Raw genomic sequence first — 19775 nt, 5'->3', positions numbered from 1 at the left:
CGAACTCCCGACCTCAGGTGATCCACCCGCCCCAGCCTCCCAAAGTGCTGGGATTACAGGTGTGAGCCACTGTGCCCTGCCCTCAAGAATTTTTCTAAAACAACAAACCACTTTGTGTCTTTGATTCAAATTTAATGCAAACAAAAGCATTTTTTTGTTCTTGTTTTGGGGTGTGTTCATAATTATTTACCTACTTGTATTTCTTTTAAGTTTATTTGAAGCAACATCCGTATACTCACACTGAAGAACCAAACAAAATCAGATTCATTTTTAAATGAAATTTACAATTTAACTGAATTTGAATTCATACACACAGGTGTTTTATTTTGGTTTTGGTAAGAAGGAAATGGCGTAGAACTAAATTAATAGTAACTTTTTGTCTCCTATATAATCAACAATGCTGGCCAGTCATGGTGGCTCACACCTTTGTGATCCTAGCAATTTGGGAGGCCAAAGCCAGAAGACTGCTTGAACCCAGGAGTTCAAGACTAGCCTGGGCAACATAGAAAGAACCCATCTCTACAAAATTCTTTTTAAAAAATCGTTGCTGGCTTTATATCAAGAACTTTAAAATGAAAAAATATCTGTGCCCAGGTCCTCCCGCTTCCAGAAATTCTGAGTTAATTGGTCTAGGATGGGGGAAAGGATTGATACTAAGTTTTTTTCTTTATTTTAGATAATAACTTTATTGAGATATAATTCAGGTACTATAACGTTTGCTGTTTTAAAGTGTAAAATTTGGAGACTTTTTAGTATATTCACAAAGTTATGAATGAATCACCACTATCTGATTCCAGAATATTTTCATTACTCCATAAAGAAAGACCATACCCATTTACCGTCACCCCACTTCCTCCCTCCCTTAAATCCCTGGAAACCATGAATCTACTTTGGCCCTATGAATTTGCCTGTTCGGGACTGTTTTTATAAGTAGAATCATATAATATATGGCTTTTTGTGTCTGACTTCTTTCACTTAGCATAATGTTTTCAAGGTTCATCCATGTTGTAGCGTGCATCAGAACTTCATCACTCTTTATGACCAAATAATATTTCATTGTATGGATATACTACATTTTGTTTTTCTATTCATCACCCTTTGGTTATATGAATAATGTCGCTATGAGCATTTGCATACAGATTTTTATGTGGACATATGTTTTCAACTCTCTTAGGTATTTGCCAGCAGTAAAATTGCTGAATCATATGGTAACTCTGTGTTTAACTTTTTGAGGAATTGTCAAACTGTTTCCAAAGCAACTGCACCATTGTACATTCTCACCAGCAGTGAATGAGGGCTCCAATTTATCCTCATCCTTGCTGACACTTGGTATTGTCCATCTTTTCTATTGTAGCCATCCTGGTGGGCATGAAGTGATATCTCATCATGGTTTGATTTGCTATTTCTCTAATAAGTAATGATGTCAAGCATCTTTTCATGTGCTTATTAGCCATTGGTCTATTCTTTTTAGAGAACTCTCTATTCAGATAATTTGCCCATTTATTAACTGGTTAGGTTATTTATCTTTTTATTATTGAATTATTAGAGTTCTTTATACATTTTACACATATATATATATATATATTTTTTTTTTTTTTTTTTTTTTTCTTGACAGTGTCAATCTGTCATCCAGGCTGGAATGCAGTGGCACAATCTTGGCTCACTGCAACCTCTGCCACCTGGGATCAAGCAATTCTCCTGCCTCAGCCTCCTAAGTAGCTGGAATTGGAGGTGACCACCACCACCCCCAGCTAATTTTTATATTTTTAGTAGAGATGGGGTTTTTCCATGTGGGCCAGGCTGGTCTAAAACTCCTGACCTCAGGTGATCTGCCTGCCTCAGCCTTGATACAAATTTCTTATCAGATATGTGATTTGCAAATGTTTTCTCTCATTCTGTGGACTGTCTTTCATATTGTCTTAAAAGTTCCCCCACTTAATTCTAATATTCAATTGGGTTGAAAGCCACTATGGCCTAGTGGAATTCACCTGACAACATATTTAGAATCACCTGGAAAAATCTAAAAGGTTTTGGTTTTCCAAGGCCAATTAAATCTGAATCTCTAGGTATAGGACCCAGACATCCATTCATTTTTTTTTTTTTTTTGTAATTTTGTAATTTCTCTAGTAATTCTAGATGACAGTCAAGTTTGAGAACCAGTGGCCTAACAGAGGAAACCTAATTTCTTATCCTCAGATAGGCCTCCACAGGCTTTTCCAACCTCATTTCCTCAAACCGAAACCCTCCTAATTAGACAGACCATTTAAGCCAACATCCCAGGAACACACTCTGAGCATTCCTACCTCCGTGCTTTGTCTACTAACTCCTTGGAACAGAGCACCACTCCCTTCTCAGGTATCAAAATGATTACTATCTGTATCGCTCACTTGACATTTGGTTGAGTTCTACCTTTTGAACAACTCTTGTTTCACATGCTTCAATTTGCTTAGCTTTGGATTCATGTACAATTCCCCTAGGCCCCTGGTTTCCAAGTCTCTTGACAGAAAGGACCACATGTTATGCTTCTTTACATAACACAGTATGACTAGTAGACTCTCATTAAATAATTGTTGAGTGAAAGATGGTGATCCGGCTGTACTGTTGTTATCAGCAGCTAGGTTTGACTACCATCTCATTAAATCCTTGTTCAAAACCTGTGTCAACAACTTTAACTTCACTTATTATTTGTTCCACAAATATTTTGCAAAAGCACTGAAAAGTAAACAAGCAAAGAATCAAAAGGTTCAACCGGTCTTAATACAAACATCCAATTTGTTTTTTTGTTTTTGATTTATTTTGTTTGTTTCCTTTTTTCACTTTGAAGGAGACATTAGGTCAGTTCTGATTGGAACAGCAACCAACTCCAGCAAGCAATGCCTGCATCTCACCTCCTTTTCAGAGAATGCAGGTTAGGCATTTGTATTCTGCTTGCTCACCCCCCTGGGAATTGTGTTTCTATTGCTAATTATTTGGATTCTGTTTTAATGCACATTCAAATTATTGCTGAACTGCCTTTGTGAGCTGATTTAAAGAAAAACATGAGAATGACAATAGGACTTCTTCGTGGGGATAAAAAAGGGAGTGCAGGTGGGCTGGAGAGAAACCTCAGATGGCTCCCCAGTTTGACTCTCTCCCAGCACCCACAGTGAGGTGGAGAGAGGGAAGGGAGAGGGAGGAAAGAACAAAAGCTATGGCATCTAGAGTCCAGTGGTTTGCTGAATATGTCCTGTCTAACTCAGGGTGTGACGTGTTCCTAAGATGCACATGGGAGAGAAGAATTGATTTCCCAAAAATGAATGGCTCTCAATTCCTGTCCTTGGGCAGCTCATGATCTGATGGGGAAGAAAGATATAAATAAACCCTACTTTAAACATAGTGACACAGTGATCTGCACAAAGCTTCTGGGGGGAACTGGGAAACCAGCTAAGGATCTACGGAGATGACTGCTGACCTGAGTCCTGAAGGATTATGCATACATGGATTTGACCAACTTTTACTAAGTAAAAGTTAGCCTGGCTAAGATGTGTCTTTGTGTTGGGGACTGGGGTGAGGTGGGAGAGTGTGTGTTTGGGCTGGGAGTGAGTTAGGGGACTGTGGGGAGGATAAGACAAAGACAGAAAAAGAGCAGTCTGGGCAAGGGAGATGAGGAGGGTAAGAAAGAGTGTGGCAGACTTGGGGAATTACAGCTACCTTCTTTTTGCTGGGCCATGAGTTACGAAAGGGAAGATTGTCAAAGTAAGCATAGTTCACTCCATTAGAGAGCCTGAGCTCTCTTCTGAAGGTGATGAAGATCTATTGAAGGCTTTTATGCAGAAAAGTGCTAAGATTTTGCTGGAAAAGAGCTTGAAAACTATTTGTTTTCAATAAGGCCATTTGATGAAAAGCCATCCAATTTATTGTTCATGTTTACTTTCCTCCCTCTTCTTTGTCAACATAGATCATTTTTAAATTAGTTAGCTCTCAAGCACAGATACTATACTTGAAATTGTTTGCTTACTATGTGTTAATATGTGGCGAACAGCCTCCTAGTTTAGAGTTCAAGCTGAGTTCAAGGTTGGCTGATAAAATCTCTTGTTTCTCAATATATATATCCTCACAACATTTGGTTCCACCTTGGTTCATGTCAATAATTCAGGGAAGCCTAAATGGGAAACTATCTCATAAGACCTCAGAATCTATCTGCTTTGCAAGACACTAAAATGAAAGAAATTTACTTTTGATGCTAGAAAAAGATAACCAGTGACTCTAAATGATATTGAATATGTGTGATCATTGTGACTTTGAGTAAACACAGTAATTCTGATTTCTCTTATTTTCTTTTAAAATGGGGCATGTGTAAAAATGCACACCCCTTGTTCTGTGACAGTGAAGTAAAAACATGGAGAAATCAAAGTAGCTGATAATCAGAATATCAGGTGACATTTGGCTTTGATATGTATTTTGGTCCTCTGAGTTTCTGAAAATCCACAGTACTTCAAATAATGTAAGAACATACTACAAATGTAAGGACATACCTAAACTCAGAAGAAACCCAAATATTTAGCTCCGTTGTCCTAACTTCTGTTTGATTTCTTTTTGCTTTCCAGTTCACGCTAGGAGTAGAAGACATTCTTCTTAGGCTACTTGGGTATTAGCAGACCCAGCCCTTTCCCTATGAATATTTGATTTTCCTTCTTGTGGGTGTTCAGGTAAGGTCTACCTAGGTCAAACCTACTAGGTTAAAAGAAACATTGTCAATCCATCCATTTTCTTTGCTTACGTTATCAAAAGATTGGCCTGACTGACATTTCTCTAACTGAATTGACAAGTTGTTTTGATGATGAATTTAGTGCTTTGCTTTTCAAAGCCTTTCCTAGCAGCTAAACCAGCTAAAGGTGTGGAGACAGGAAGCACTAACCTCAAACCTCTTTCCCTCACAGCTCCTGCTTAACAACAGGCAACATGAAGAGTAAGATCGGAGGTGAGAAGGTACTTATCTGCTGCTTGTGAGCAAGGTACTGAAAGCTAAAAGATTTCCCACAGATAATCTGTGAATCTTGTGATATAGTCGACTTCAGGAAAATTGAAGTTGCTTGAACTTCCATGAGAATGGCAGTGGGTGGTGGGGAAGCTTGGTTACAAAAAAAAAAAAATTCTTGCCGTTTACACCTATTATAAACAGGTCAATTACCATATTTAGTAACGAGGTCAACCCTCTGCACAGGTGGGGTGGTAACCACCTCTAAGGTGTGGCTCCCAGCATCAAAGAACCTTGACCTGAAAAGGACCCTCCCACCAGCTCAGTTAATGTTTAGATTTCCAAAGAAAATGAAGCCTAAAATGCAATATGGGAAACACATTGGCTTAATTTAGTATCTATGGCTTACATTCACAGGGCTATAAAATGCTCTTTCTTATTTTATCTCATCTGAACTCTATATTCAACTGTGAAGTAAATAGGCAGGACAGTCATCTTTATGCCCATCTTACAGATGGGGAAACTGAGGTCAAAGAGGTAGATGAGTTGTCCAAGGTTACAGGAAACAAGTGATCCTTGAAATTTAAGCTCATACCTCATGACTTCTAATCTACTATTCATTTCCCTCTGCCATGTTGCATCACAATTTCAACACAATTTCAGTGATTGGTTCTAGATCCTCTCAAAGTTGGACTTGATCGGGAGGATGGTACTAGATGTCTGGAGTGAGGGTTAGGGAGGAGATTACCATTAAGTAGGGAAGTGAATGGAATGGGAAGAGGATCAGGACAAAATAAATTTCATTTTCCCCATCATTTTATTAGAGTCTTATCCTGCAAAAAAAAAAAAAAAAAAAAAAAAAAAAAAAAACCACTCAGCTGGAAGGAAACTTGGAGATGATCTACATCAATCCCTTATTTTAAAAAAGAGGCCATTGGGGCAAAAAAAGAAGAAGAAGAAGTAAATGACTTTTCAAACAAGGTCACACAAATAAGGGGAGAGCTAAGATATAATTTATTTATTTAGACATCTAGAAGTAATGTTTTAAATCATGAATGGACAGAAAAACAACTTCATTCAGCAAGACTGAATTTATTTCATGCTCCTATCTAGAAAAAATTTGTTTCCAAATTTTTTGCCTCTAATGCACATATACAAAACATTTTGCTTACAATTTTGAAGCTTTCCTGAAGGTCACAGATGGATCCCAAATAAGGCCTACAGACAGCATGATCACATCAAATGATCTCATAAATTATTTCTGATGCACAAGTAATAATTATACCATTGGGATCTTCCATTCTAGCTCACCCAAGTGTACAAAAGGGATTGAACATAGACATGAGTCAACACATAAAGTCACATTTCAGTCTGAACTTCACTAGGAAAATCCTTAACTTCGGGGCTTTTGTGAATTACATTTGTTTGTCATTTTTTTCCTTTTCTTTCTTGTATCACCATAGAGAAATAAAATGGCACATAGACACTGGTGAACCAGACGGTAAAGTCAGCAGCACTCAAGAGTGGAACATGTACTAGGAAGCTAAAGAAGCAGTTAGAGAGCTGGAATACATGATTAATTAGCAATGTGATTTTCCTCCAGAATCTAAGAACTTTATCAGGTTCCATTTATGCACATCATAGTCTGACTTTCTTTTGCAGTTGAAAAATCAGGTTGTAAGATTCTAATTATCTGGTTTCCTTTTAAAAATTCGGACTGAACAGAATTTCACGTGTTAGGTAGAAACCAAAAACAATGAAAGCTTCTACTTTCAGCCGTCTTGCCCTATGATATTTGTGAGCATACTGTGAAGGTGATGCTGATTTCCCTGGCATAGAAGAGCACCTCCCTCCTGACCACAGAGCTGGTTAAGTTACTGTAACTTTCCTCTGCGTACATTTCCTATTCAGGCCCAGGATGCCCTTCAACACGTGACCATCTGTCCACTGGCTCCTTTTCAGGCTCTGTAAGGGGTAGGTTCCCCCACAAGACAAGCCGGTGGTTGCTCAGGGACCTGTGAGACAAACTGTGCTCCCTGAGAAGAAAGGGGGACTCAACAGTCTATGGCTCTGATAACCTTAGCTGGTGGCCTGGCTTCCTTCTGATAAGAGAGAGAGAAGTACAAAACATTCACCAGACTGTAGCACCTTTCACCATCCTCTCTGAGCTTCAATGAAGATAAAAACAAAGCTATTCATGACCTACCATGCTTTGAATGGACTCACTTTTTCTCCCAGAAATTCATGTTAAAATGAAAAAATGGTAATAATAATGCAGGTTATGGTTTAAAATAATTCTGTGGTCATTTCCTCTAGCTTTCTGTTGACTGTTATCTTGGAACTCTTCTCATTTTCACAAGAAATGAAGGTTTAAGGAAAATCTCTTCACAAAAAAAGGGGGGATGCTTTGAATAAGCTTGATAAACATGCATACATAGTTGTCCTCTGGATCCATGGGGGATTGGCTCCAGGACTCCTGCAGATACCAAAATCCATGGAAGCTCAAGTCGTGCAATTGTTGGTCTTCTGTATCCATAGCTTCTGCATCCCACACAAATACTGTTTTTGACCCATGGTTGATTGAATCCACAGATGCATAACTCATGGATATGGAGGGCCAACTATATGCTGTCTCATTCCAGATCCCAAATGAAAACAGATGGCACACACAAAAGTGGGCAAGAGTAGGAGGATTATTTATGAAAGGACTATTGGCAAAGGTGTGGCGACAGCAGAACCACAAGGGGTAGTGCCAGAGCCTGTGACTTGCAGCAGCAGAATTATGACCACCGTTAGGTCTAAAGAGACCAGGGGACAGTGAAGTTACCAGCACCAGAAGGAAAGAGAGCAGTGTAGAGGAGGCCACCATGACAGAAGCAATGACTTCCATCAAGAGAAGCAGACCAAGCAACCAGCCTTGGCCAAGATTGTGTATGTCACAACTATCCGTTACACCAAGCACATTAACTGTTCTTGACAGAAGGTACAGTTTTAAAACAAAATCTAAAGAGGTTTTAGTTCGAACAAGGACAAATGATTATAGGTAACAACAGAAATAGAAACAGAATCCTGATTAATAAATTTACTAATTTATGACACCTGTAATCCTAGCATTTTAGGAGGCTGATGCAGGTGGATCACTTGAACCCAGGAGATGGAAACCAGTCAAGGCAACATGGTGAGATCCCATTTCTACAAAAATTACAAAAATTAGCTGGGTGTGGTGGTACCTGGCTGTGGTGGCATGTGCCTGTAGTCCCAGCTCCTTGGGAGGCTGAAGTGGGAAGATCACTTGAGCCTAGGAGGTCAAGGCTGCAGTGAGTGGTGATCGCACCACTGCACTCCAACCTGAGCAACAAAGTGAGACCCATCTCAAATAAATAAATAATTTACTAAAAAAGTTGCTTTTGGTCAGCATTAATCCAAGCCCCACCTTTAACCTTTATTTGTGTTCCTACACAGGCAGACACTATAATATAGAGGACACTTGTTCTTGTCCTCTTAAAAAAGTTATTGTGCTACATGTAACTGTCAGAAAGTAACTCAAAGGTCAGATAGTTCAGTAGCAAAAAGTCCCATCTGAGCACCAAGACCTAAGACATTCATTTTTGAGAAGGAAAAGTTATCAAAAACAATCAATGAGTACTTTCTGAGAAGAAATTTTGATGTGTCAGAGAATTGTCCTTTGGTATTCTGACTTCTGCTGTGACAGCGTCATTCATTCATTTATTAATTGAGTACCTAATGTACTTGATTCTTAGGAGATGGGAAGATGTAAAAGACAGAGCTGTTTCATCCTAGGAGAAATCCTAAGGCAGGTACACAATCAGCTACTCTCTGAAGCCATCTGTGGTACATGAACCCTATAAAGGGTCATTGACAGTCATGTGAAACAGGCCTTGTTTCCAGACAGGATGACTCTGGAGGCTTTTGCAGAGGCTTCGCATTTAGCTGGGCCATAAGGTCTGGGGCAAATATAGACAGGCTAAGATCATGGAAATGACCTTAGTGTGAAGGTTTATTGGGAACTGGCAGAGCATTCCATTTATGTAGAATGGAAACAGATGAAGATGACCGGTACCAGTCATGGGGAGCCTTAAATGCCAAGAAAAGGCACATGGATCTTACCAGAAAGACCATGGGAGATGCTGAAGATGTCTCAGTTGAGAATGTTGTGGTATATGCTGGTTTGGGAAGGTTAGCACAACCTTGAGGAGTGCAGCAAGCAATCTTGGCTGCCCTTGGCTTGGAGCAAGGGAAGAGCTGAGGCAGAGACCAATCAGGAGGCTGATGCAAGAGCACTGATGTGAGTTCATCAGGCCTGAGCTGCGGAGGTGGCAGCTGGTATGAAAGGGTCAAACAAGGCATTGGTGCTCAGTTTTACAGACTGATGGTGAACAGGAATGGAAACTGACCCGGAGTTCACACATTGCGTAAGGGTGTGAGTGGAGGTACCATTGACAAAATGAGGTAAGTTAAGAGGAAATTTGTTCATCCTGGAGGAAAGATCCAGAAGTTGTTAGAAGCACAGGACTAGAGTTTGAGGAAGCCAGCTGGGGACAGAAATGTACGTTAGGAAGTTCATATGTATTAGGATGACAGTTAATATTAAAACCGCTAAAAACCATCACCTGTGCTGTAATCCATCCCTACCACTCAGAGACGCCACCCAGCAATGCAGGATGTGAGTGCTCTGGGACCAAAACTTCCTAAACCCAAAGCAACATAAACTCAGGTGCAGTGTGACCCAGTCCCTACTGTTCACAGGTCAAGTCTGCTATTTTCCTCTGATCTCCTAATGTTAGAAAGATGATCTAAGGGGACAACATAGCAAGAGTACCTTAACTTACATGAAAGTGGAACCCATACCAAAAGCCACCAAACAACACCCCAAAATCAAATCTTACTATCCTAAAAGGTTGCCTGTAGTCCAAATAGAAGGTAACCAGGGAATTACAGATTTCTGTACATGTGTATTATTATAGTAATTCAGTTAACAGATCAAAAGACAACCCATAGGTATAAAGAGACCTCCTCTATTAATTTATTATTTTCTAAATATATGTTTTAATCTAGTAACCAAATTTGCGAGCCATATTTTCCTCCTGAGCCACGATTATCCTGATCCCTCATTCAAAACAACTCTGTAATGAAGACAACAGTACATTTTTCCTGTCTGTTCCATTCTGCCTAAATCACATACCTCTAAAGAATCTGCTCAGGATCACCTTGTCATATACAGAACCCCCAGGTAAATGTCATGGCCCAGAAGTTTACATAATTACTGTGTTGGACCTTAACATTGCATAGGAAAATAGGAGACAGCAAAGGCAGCATTGCCCCCTCAAATCCAGCAGTCATTTCTAAGCACATTAGCAGCATCTAGGATCCCAGTTAGCAATCCCTGCAAGAGATTTCAGAGATGGCTGGTTTGTAATTTCTTGTATTTGCTCTATCAGGTCATAAGAGCATCCATAAGGGATGGGGTAGTTGAGCTGCCTTGTCAGACCTGACAAAAGCTAGCTTTTTAAAAAATTCCACCTCAGAAGCACTTTTAAGCCAGAAAGTAGACCTGAGATATCCTCCAGCCCAAACTCTTCATGTATCAGATGAAGAAACCAAGGCCTAGAAAAGTTCTGTCACAGTATGACAGACTAATATTCCTAATCACATCCCCCACCTTGAGAAATCCTTGGGATTCGCTTTTGAGTTTGAAAAAAGAGAGGGCAAAAGAATAGCGGACTGGCCTCCCTAAGCCAAGGTCAAGCAACCATATCCTTGTTCCAAAACACACAGGGAAATGCTAAGATTAACATCCCTGACTGGAAACTGGAGCCCCTCCCATAATGTTGGGCAGGGTTGGTTTGAACCCTGTGACCCTGTGATCTCAGCCATGAGCTGAGGTCAAGCCTAGCCATAGTGTGCATTGTTGAGGGCTCAAGCAAGAATTTAAAGTACAAATAGGCTAAGCCTTCAGAGAGAAGGCGTGTATTACCCAGTAGCCCTTGTTGATGCAGGTTTAACACTATGACCTACTCTGAGAGATTTGTTTGTTTTTAACCTCAGGTTCACCAGTATAGAATCACTCATCTACCATAGCATCATCTAACTTATCTCTACCCCCGTAAGTCTCTTCTCTTGCTCCCCATCTTCTTAGAGGTTTGTCCTCCTCTCTCTAATACACCCATCTCCTATGCAACAAATCTCCCTCCCCATCTCCTTGAGAAAACTGCCCCCACCCTCTTTTTTTCCTCTCTCTCCTCCTCCTTTCTTTCCTAATAATAGCCTTCTCTACTCTCCAGCCCTGCAATGCTACACATACACACACTCTTTCCACCCTCCTCCCCTCAGGTCCAGCACTTGGCTCCTTCCACATGTCAAATATACTTAAGTCACTCGGCCATTTGCAAACATTTATTGTTACATGCACAAAATGCACAAAATACCATGGTAGATATTTTAGATGATATACGTTCCTAACTGTCTTTACCTTATCTATTTCCTCTCCTTTTCACTGTCTCTGTTTTGTCCCCCTCCGCTTTTTCTTAATCCTGTGAAGTCTTATCCTCCTTCTCCATGTCTCTGCCTAAACTCAAAAGTCCCAACTGGCGTTTCAGCCAAATCCCAAACCATTATTCACACCTTTCCCTCCTATGTTTAATGCCATTAACCACTATCTTTTTGAAACTCTTTCCCTCATTGGCTTTAGTGGCATTCCACCAGCCTCACTGTCGCCTTGCCTCTCTCACCACTTTCTCTGTCTCCTTCACTAGCTAACCATCCTTTTCAGCTGACTCCCATCAGAGCCAGTTTCCAAATTCAGCTCCACTTTCTGCTTTTCTACAGTTATGCCCTCTCCTCTCAACTAGCCATCCATTCCCATAACTTCAGCTTCATTCCAAAAATAAGGATTCTGAAATATTTTCTTCTTACCCAGGCCATTACTTTAAAATGACTTGAAAATAAAGTTTGAATTTCTGTTATCAGTATTCAATCCTTTGCCTAACTGGATTCTCCCCTGCTTCTCCATGACCTCACACATTCAGATTTGCCATCTGTTCTGAGAACATGAAACAGTACTCCTGGTTTAATTTCTTTGTGAATCCACCTTCTCCTTCCTGAGACAACACAGCATGGGTAAGAACATGAACCCCAGAGCAAGCCATCTGGATTTACACACTTAGTAGCTTTGTGACCATAAGCAAGATGCTCTACCCGCTCTGTGCTTCAGTTTCCCCATCTATGAAATAGTATAATCATAGCAATCATGGTAACTACCTCATAGGACTTGGGGGAAGGTTAAACGACTTAATACAGGGAAAGCCAGGCAGAATTCTACCTGGCACATTATAAGTTAAAAAAAGTTAGCTAGCAATTATTATTAATAACATTCATTCAAATCTTGTCTACTGTCCAGTCTAATTCCCAACTCTCCATAAAGGCTTACCTTTCTACATAAATCTTACCAGAGTATTTATTTTATGCTTTCTCATTTTGTTACTAATTCATTCATTTCCTTCTTCAACAAGTATCTATTGAGTAACTACATGCTTACAGCATTGTGCCTAATACAGAGGTCAGAAGGATAAATAAGACATGATTCTGCCCTCAAGGAGTTCATAGTCTAGTGGAAAAGAAAATAGATGTGTCAATACACAATAATAATTTGGAGAAACTTGAGAGGGAAAGAAGTCCCTCTCTTTGCCGTTTGCGGTCTCAGAGAAGGCTTCTTCAGGTGAGAGGTGTAGAGGACATGTCAGATTATAAAAATAACGTATGCAAACCAAAAGTCCTTAAGTCATCAAATAGCATGGTGAGGTAGTGACTGCCAAGTGGTATTTATCTGTTTCCAGATGTTATATCCTCCTGTTATATATAATCTACACAACTAAAACATGGAGGCTGTAAAAGCAGAGAGAACTCAGTTAACTACCTAGTTACTTGTACTACACAATACTTGTGTACTGATTTTATATATATATATATATATATATATACACACACACACACACACACACTTTTTTTTTTTTCTGAGACGAGTATTGCTCTGTCACCCAGGTTGGAGTGCATTGACACGATCTCTGCTCACTGCAACCTCTGCCTCCTAGGTTCAAGCAATTCTCCTACCTCAGCCTCCCCAGTAGCTGGGACTACAGGTGTGCACCACCATGCCTGGCTAATTTTTGTATTTTTAGTAGAGATAGGGTTTCACCATGTTGGCCAGGCTGGTCTCAAACTCCTGACCTCAGGTGATCTGCCCGCCTTGGCCTCCCAAAGTGCTGGGATTACAGGTGTGAGGCACCACACCCAGCCTATATTTCTTTTTATGTTCTCTGAGACTCCAATGCAGATTAAAATATGAGAGGTTTAATAAATATTTGTTAAGTTGAGCTACACTTCCATCAGAACTCCTCTTCCAAGACCACAATAAAGGCTGAAGTACCCAGAAGTTTCTTCAAGGAAGTAGATCTTTCACCAGAAGTCTAACATGAAAGACAAATAGATTACATGGTGGACTGTGAGCCAATAAGGTGATTCAGATGTTGCAGAAAGGGGCTCACAATTAGATCAGAGGCCAAAATGAACTATGAGTGAGTAATTCTGAATGACAGCATCAGGAACCATTAACCTGGTTACACTGTCAGCCAGAGTACCCAAGATAATGAAGATGATGACAAAGAAAAAGATGACGACAATGGTGATGCAGAGATAAGGGAGCAGCTCACAGTTAAGTAAATTCTCCACCACCTTGCAGGTTCTCTTCCAGAAATGAAAACAGAAGCACGTGTAACCTGCATGGTGACACCAGACCAAATAAACATGCCTTTGAAATTAACATTGAAATAGTGAGAAGTCTAAACTGTTTTTTCCAAGCCTCAACCAAATGACTGAGTAGTTCTTGATCCTATCCAGTGCACTTCTCTTCTAGTGTTTGGAGTCATCAAAATGAGATTAACAAGGAAAAAATTAAATACTTGCATGCAGCCACCTCTCTGTGGGGCCTGGGTTACCTTCCCCTCAGCTTCAGGCACCAATTCTCATGCTATAATTATCAGGCTCAAAGCTCTGAGTGAATTGTCTTGGTTTTTTGGTTTGGGGTTTTTGGTGCTAACACCCTGTAATTGGCCAAAACCGGCCAAAGAAATCACCGTAAAAGAGACACAGATATCTTAACACAGCTTAACCAGAGACCTGTTCAGTCAGTCACAAAACCACCCAGATGTAATTTTTCCAGATGCTCAGCTCAACTATCTACTGAGGAGAAAAGTTCCAACCTCTGTGAAGTTCCATAAATAATAAATTTTTTGAAGAAAAAGGCAAACAAAAATTTAACCAACATGAAAAAGAGAAGAAGATTCTATCCCTTGCCATGACCTGCTGGGAAACAATTGTGCTTTGAAGGAGTGTCTGTCCTCTGATTTTTAGACAACAAAGTCTGAAATGAATTGTGTATCCTTATCAATGCCTACACAAGTTAATAAAGGGCTTTTGTGTTAGAGATGATAAACCACAACAAAATTTTCTTCTGGGATGTTGGTGGCATAAAAATTTTCATTTTGTAAATGTCAGCACACTGCATGCAGGAAATACTTGGAGGAAGATATCCACACAAGATAAAAGCCAAATGGTAATCATATGGCATTTCTCCACCCTTGAAAAAAAGAATAAAGACGTTAAAAAGGAGGAGGGTCTATGTCTTAAAGAAGGGGAGGCAGCGGGATCCTCTCCCCACCCATAGTAAAAGTTTGAATGTGAGAGCTTTGAAGTTACAATCACAGATTCATTTCTATTTCTAATCTATCTGTGGCAATGACTCATTCCATTTCCTGGTATTGATATATTGATATTAATTTTACAGTCCTTGCTGTAAACGTCCTTGCTGGATGGTTGCCTTAAAAAACACAATGTGGGCCGGGCACGGTGGCGCAAGCCTGTAATCTAGCACTTTGGGAGGCCGAGACAGGCGGATCGTGAGGTCAGGAGATCGAGACCATCCTGGCTAACACGGTGAAACCCCACCTCTACTAAAAAATACAAAAAAAAACTAGCCGGGCGAGGTGGCGGGTGTCTGTAGTCCCAGCTACTCGGGAGGCTGAGACAGGAGAATGGCGTAAACCCGGGAGGCGGAGTTTGCAGTGAGCTGAGATCCGGCCACTGCACTCCAGCCTGGGCGACAGAGGGAGACTCCGTCTCAAAAAAAATTAAAAAACAATATGTTAACTAGGACATGGTAGTAGAATAAAACAAATCCTTAAGCAATGCCTATACTTTTGAAATATCCATCAGATTTACTAGAAATGACAAAATATCCAGTCAATTTCTTTTAACAGAAAAACTGGCCACAGCGTTTTGGAAGTCACGTAAATGTGGCAACCTGTTGATTTTTCGACATCCATCTTTTCACCTTACTTTCCAAAGCCCAGTCTCAGAGCAACCCTTAACTGTGAGAAACGAATTACTTCTTTCCATATACAACTAGCTCAGGAGAGACGTTGGCTGAAGACTAGAGTAAAAATAAAATTTTTAATTACTTTGCTTTGCTGATGACTTTTTATTAAATGTCAGTTATTTTCCTGCCTTCCGTGCCTCTCTCAGAAAAGTAAGTGCTGAGGGGAAGGCAGTGGAGAAATTAGCTCTGTCCAAACAGGCCATTTTGACAGATTTTTGCCCAAGTTTTGGAGAAGTAAAAAGGAATGGCCTCATGGAAAAATAAGTGGTATTATGCTGATTTTTCTCTTCATACTGCATGATTAGGTTTGCTAAGAAAAATAGCCAATATGGCCTGAAACATGTGACCAATGTCATGTATTTTGTGCATACCATCCTTCTATCATCAATCCCAGAGCATTTCCCTTTTAAGGCTCTGTGGTTCTGGGCTGGACTCCTATCCCAAAGTCCAGCAAAATCCTCTCTATGGATCTCAGTTGTGCAATTATCCAAGTCTGGTAGAAAAGATGCAAAGGATTTGTCTAAGTTATGGTTTCCTCACTCTTCCTAAATCACACTTCTTTAACTTAGCCATAAATATCTCTCTACACTGTCATCCAACTCATAGGGAATCAGGTTGGACTTAACCTTTATAGAATAAATATTTTAAGCTATGCTATGAACAAATAAGTTACATTTACATTATTAAATTAATGGAAAAAAGAACTATTCTTCATATACATACATACACATACATTATTAATGGAAAGAAGGACTATTCTTCATATACATACATACACACACATGCGTGCACACAGATACACATCTCAACACAAGCATAACAGTGGTTTCTCAGACCTAGCTAGGACAATTACACTTTGACCAGAGAATTTCCTTATCTGTAATTTCTTAATGGAAGGTGTATACAGAGAAAGGGAAAGCACACAAGAAGCTTTGCACTATTTGATTAGAATGCATCATAATTTTTGTGTGTGTGTGTGTAAGACTGTTGCCCAGGCTGGAGTGCAGGGGTGCAATCTCAGCTCACAGCAACCTCCACGTCCCAGGTTTAAGCAATTCTCCTGCCTCAGCCTCACAAGTAGCTGGGATTACAGGCACATGCCACCACACCCTGCTAATTTTTTTGTATTTTTAGTACAGATGGGATTTTACCATGTTAGCCCGGCTGGTCTCCAACCCCTGACCTCAAGTGACCCACTCGCTTTGGCCTCCCAGAGTGCTGGGATTACAGATGTGAGCCACCGCACCCGGCCGAATCATACATTTTTTATGTTGTCATTCTTTTCTTGCTCCTAAGTTTTCTTACTGGAAAAGACCAGAAAAGTGTCCCCTTCACTCCCATCCCTTTCCTTCTTCATTAGATAGTCACTCAGTATCAAATGCTAAAAGTTATTAGAAAAGTGAATCGGCATTTGAAAAGTAAATATATCTCAAAGCAGAGAACAGAGGCCTTACGTGTGTGAACTCTCCAACCACTGATCCATCTAGCCCCCTTTTCATAAGCATTCTAAAGGAAACATGCAAAGTTTTGAGTCTTACCAAAAACTCTTCAAAAGAGAGTGAATAAGTTGATGACAGATAGGTGTCCACAAAGCACATCAGAAAAGTATTTAGTGTACAATTAACAATTTTAAATAGTTTTCAGTCAGGGTGGGCTTCCCTTGACTGTCTAACAAATTAAGAAATTTTAAATATTCTTTAAAATAAGTTTTAGACCTTTTTAAAATAAAATTTAAAGATTCTTGCAGAATATATTTGGTAGCTGTAAATGCTTGGTACCAGATCTCATTGCCAACTCATGTCTTTCATTATATCAACACGTTTTATAAGTATACACAATTTGTGCTCACTGGTACATCAGCCCATAATATAAACGGGTATATATGCAACTACTGTACCTCTGAAGATTGGAAAATTATACTCTTTGGGCTAAATACACTTAATGTTTAAGAATAACAACAAATAATGCAGTCTCTGTACTGCCAAAATAAGAAAGAAAATTGAAGATACTGGCTTTTCAATGTATCTTTCAGGGAAAAATAACTGTCCTTATTTAAGCATGACTGTTGACCCCTATCAGTCCAGTTTTTGAACCAAGCAGGGGCCTTTTTCTAACTCTGAGAACAAGTTCAATGAGCCTCTTACTCCAGTCCACCCAAGTAACAAGTTCTTTCTGTTAGGAATTGTGCTTGTGATTTTCCGAAGTTAATTTAACCCTGGATTTACCTAGGTCCATGAAATTACAAATCACACCATGTTAGATGGAACAGCATAATAATCAACAACACTGGCTCTGAAATCAGACTAAGGTGGTTCAGACCCTGCCTCCAATAGCTGCCACCTGTACATCCCTGAGCAAATCCCTTAATGTGCCTACCCCTCAATCTCTTCATCTGAAATGAAGTTAACTCTAATACCTACCTTCTAGTTACGAGAACTGTGCGCTGCTCAAAGTGCTAGATGTATTATCCTCCTCATCATCGTCATTGGGAACTTAAAGAATTTTAAATCTAAGAAAATACATTTTGGCCGATTGTAAAAGGAAACTAATTTATTAATATTGGTACTGCAGCAGCTTCTGCGGTGACTCCAGGATTCATGTTGGAAATCATTCAATTCAGGTAGAGTAATTACAATTCACATTTATCTTGCAAGCCAAGCACGGACTGAGCTAAGCCCTTCACATGGATTATTTCATTTTACCTCACAATGACCTTGAGGTGAGGTTTCTTATTATTCCCACTTTACAGATAAGGAAACTGAGATTTAGAGAGTTTAAATTGTAGCCTAAGCTTAGCTAGTGAGAATCGGCCCTGTGATAGGAACACAGGCGGCCTAAATTCAGAGCTTCCAGAACCAATCTACTTACAGCAGCTTTCTTAAATTTAAAAAAAAAAAAGAAAGAAAGAAAGAAAGAAAGAAAGAAAGAAAGAAAGAAAGAAAGAAAGAAAGAAAGAAAGAAAGAAAGAAAGAAAGAAACTATATATAAGTTAAAAATTCTTGGCCGGGCATGGTGGCTCATGCCTGTAATCCTAGCACTTTGGGAGGCAGAGGCAGGTGGATTGCTTGAGCTCAGGAGTTCAAGACCAGCCTGGGCAACATAGTGAAACCCCGTCTCAATTAAAATAATAATAATAATAATAATAATAAATTCTTGAGACACTATCAACTAATAGCTAGAGAAACATCACTTGTTTCCAAGGGACTTTTGTTAAGATACTATATTGTAGTCTGAGAATCACTGATTTTCAAAATAACACATTGCCCTATTACAGCAAAACTACACTTCAAATGTTCAAATTTCACACATTGTTAGAAATTTAAAATAAACTAAGCCAGTTGAAAGACCTCAAAAAATATTTAGAGAAAGAAAGAAATTAAAATTGTTTACCTGTTACTTGAATTGAGGGGAGTAAGTTGAGAGCCAAGAGCAGCCTGAGCATCTTTGTCCTGACGATGGGCTAGGGTTCCAGCCCCTCCTCCCCGAGGAACCCGAAGTGTGAGGGGAACTGAAAGACGCACCTGCCAAGGCCTGAGAGTCTCCGTCATCCACGGCCACCACCACCACCACCATCCCCTTAAGGCACATGATCAAGGCACTCAAACCACAAGGCATCCTGACTGCAGCATTTCACACAGGATATAACATTGTTTTGATGACTTTAGACTTTTACTTCTATTTTTAAAGACTTTTTTGTCACTGAAAAATAGTCGGTCACTACATGATGGGCTTATGGGAATTATTCTTTACTGATAGATATCAAGAGTTGTGGAAAAGGGGTGCTTGAAATCCAGCAGAAATTAAAGGGGAGACAAGGTGTTCTTAAGAAAGAACAGGCCGGGTGCAGTGGCTCACACCCGTAATCCCAGCAATTTGGGAGGCCAAAGCAGGTGGATCACTTGGGGCCACGAGGTCAAGACAAGCCTGGCCAACATGGTGAAACCCCGTCTCCACTGAAAATACGAAAAATTAGCCAGGCATGGTGGCAGGCACCTGTAATCCCAGCTACCAGGGAGGCTAAGGCAGGAGAATCGCTCGAACCCAGGAGGTGGAGGCTGCTATGAGCCAAGGTCGTGCCACTGCACTAAAGCCAGGGCAACAGAATGAGAAAAGAAAGACAGAAAGAAAGAGAGAAAAAAAGAAAAAAGAAAAGAGGAAGGAAGAAAGGAAGAAAGGGAGGGAGGGCAGGGGGAGGGAGGGGGGGGAGGAAGGAAGATGGAAAGAACAAAAGAGAGAGAGAGAGAGAAAGAGGGAGGGAGGGAAAGAAGGGAGGGAGGGAGGAAGGAAGGAAGGAAGGAAGGAAGGGAGGGAGGGAGGGAGGGAGGGAGGGAGGAAGGAAGGAAGGAAGGAAGGAAAGAAGGAAGGAAG

At 40.2% G+C, this 19775-nt stretch overlaps 1 protein-coding gene across 2 annotated transcripts in view; it reads right to left on the bottom strand.

Moving 5' to 3' along the window:
• The window catches only part of CD28 (CD28 molecule), a 32756-nt gene extending 13717 nt beyond the window's left edge, over positions 1-19039 (bottom strand). The window contains exon 1 of one of the 2 annotated variants that reach the window (XM_023219311.3): positions 18929-19039. In XM_023219311.3, the coding sequence (XP_023075079.1) occupies positions 18929-19022 (94 nt within the window). In that variant the 5' untranslated portion in view covers positions 19023-19039. Of the gene's footprint in view, positions 1-18797 lie in introns of both variants that reach the window. The other variant, XM_023219306.3, reaches the window with a different exon arrangement.
• Positions 19040-19775: the final 736 nt, after the last annotated feature.

This window comes from Piliocolobus tephrosceles, chromosome 11 (genome assembly GCF_002776525.5).
Source record: "Piliocolobus tephrosceles isolate RC106 chromosome 11, ASM277652v3, whole genome shotgun sequence".
Lineage (NCBI taxonomy): Eukaryota > Metazoa > Chordata > Mammalia > Primates > Cercopithecidae > Piliocolobus > Piliocolobus tephrosceles.
The sequence above is the reverse complement of the archived record's forward strand: the minus strand, read 5'-3'. Positions and strand labels throughout refer to the sequence as shown.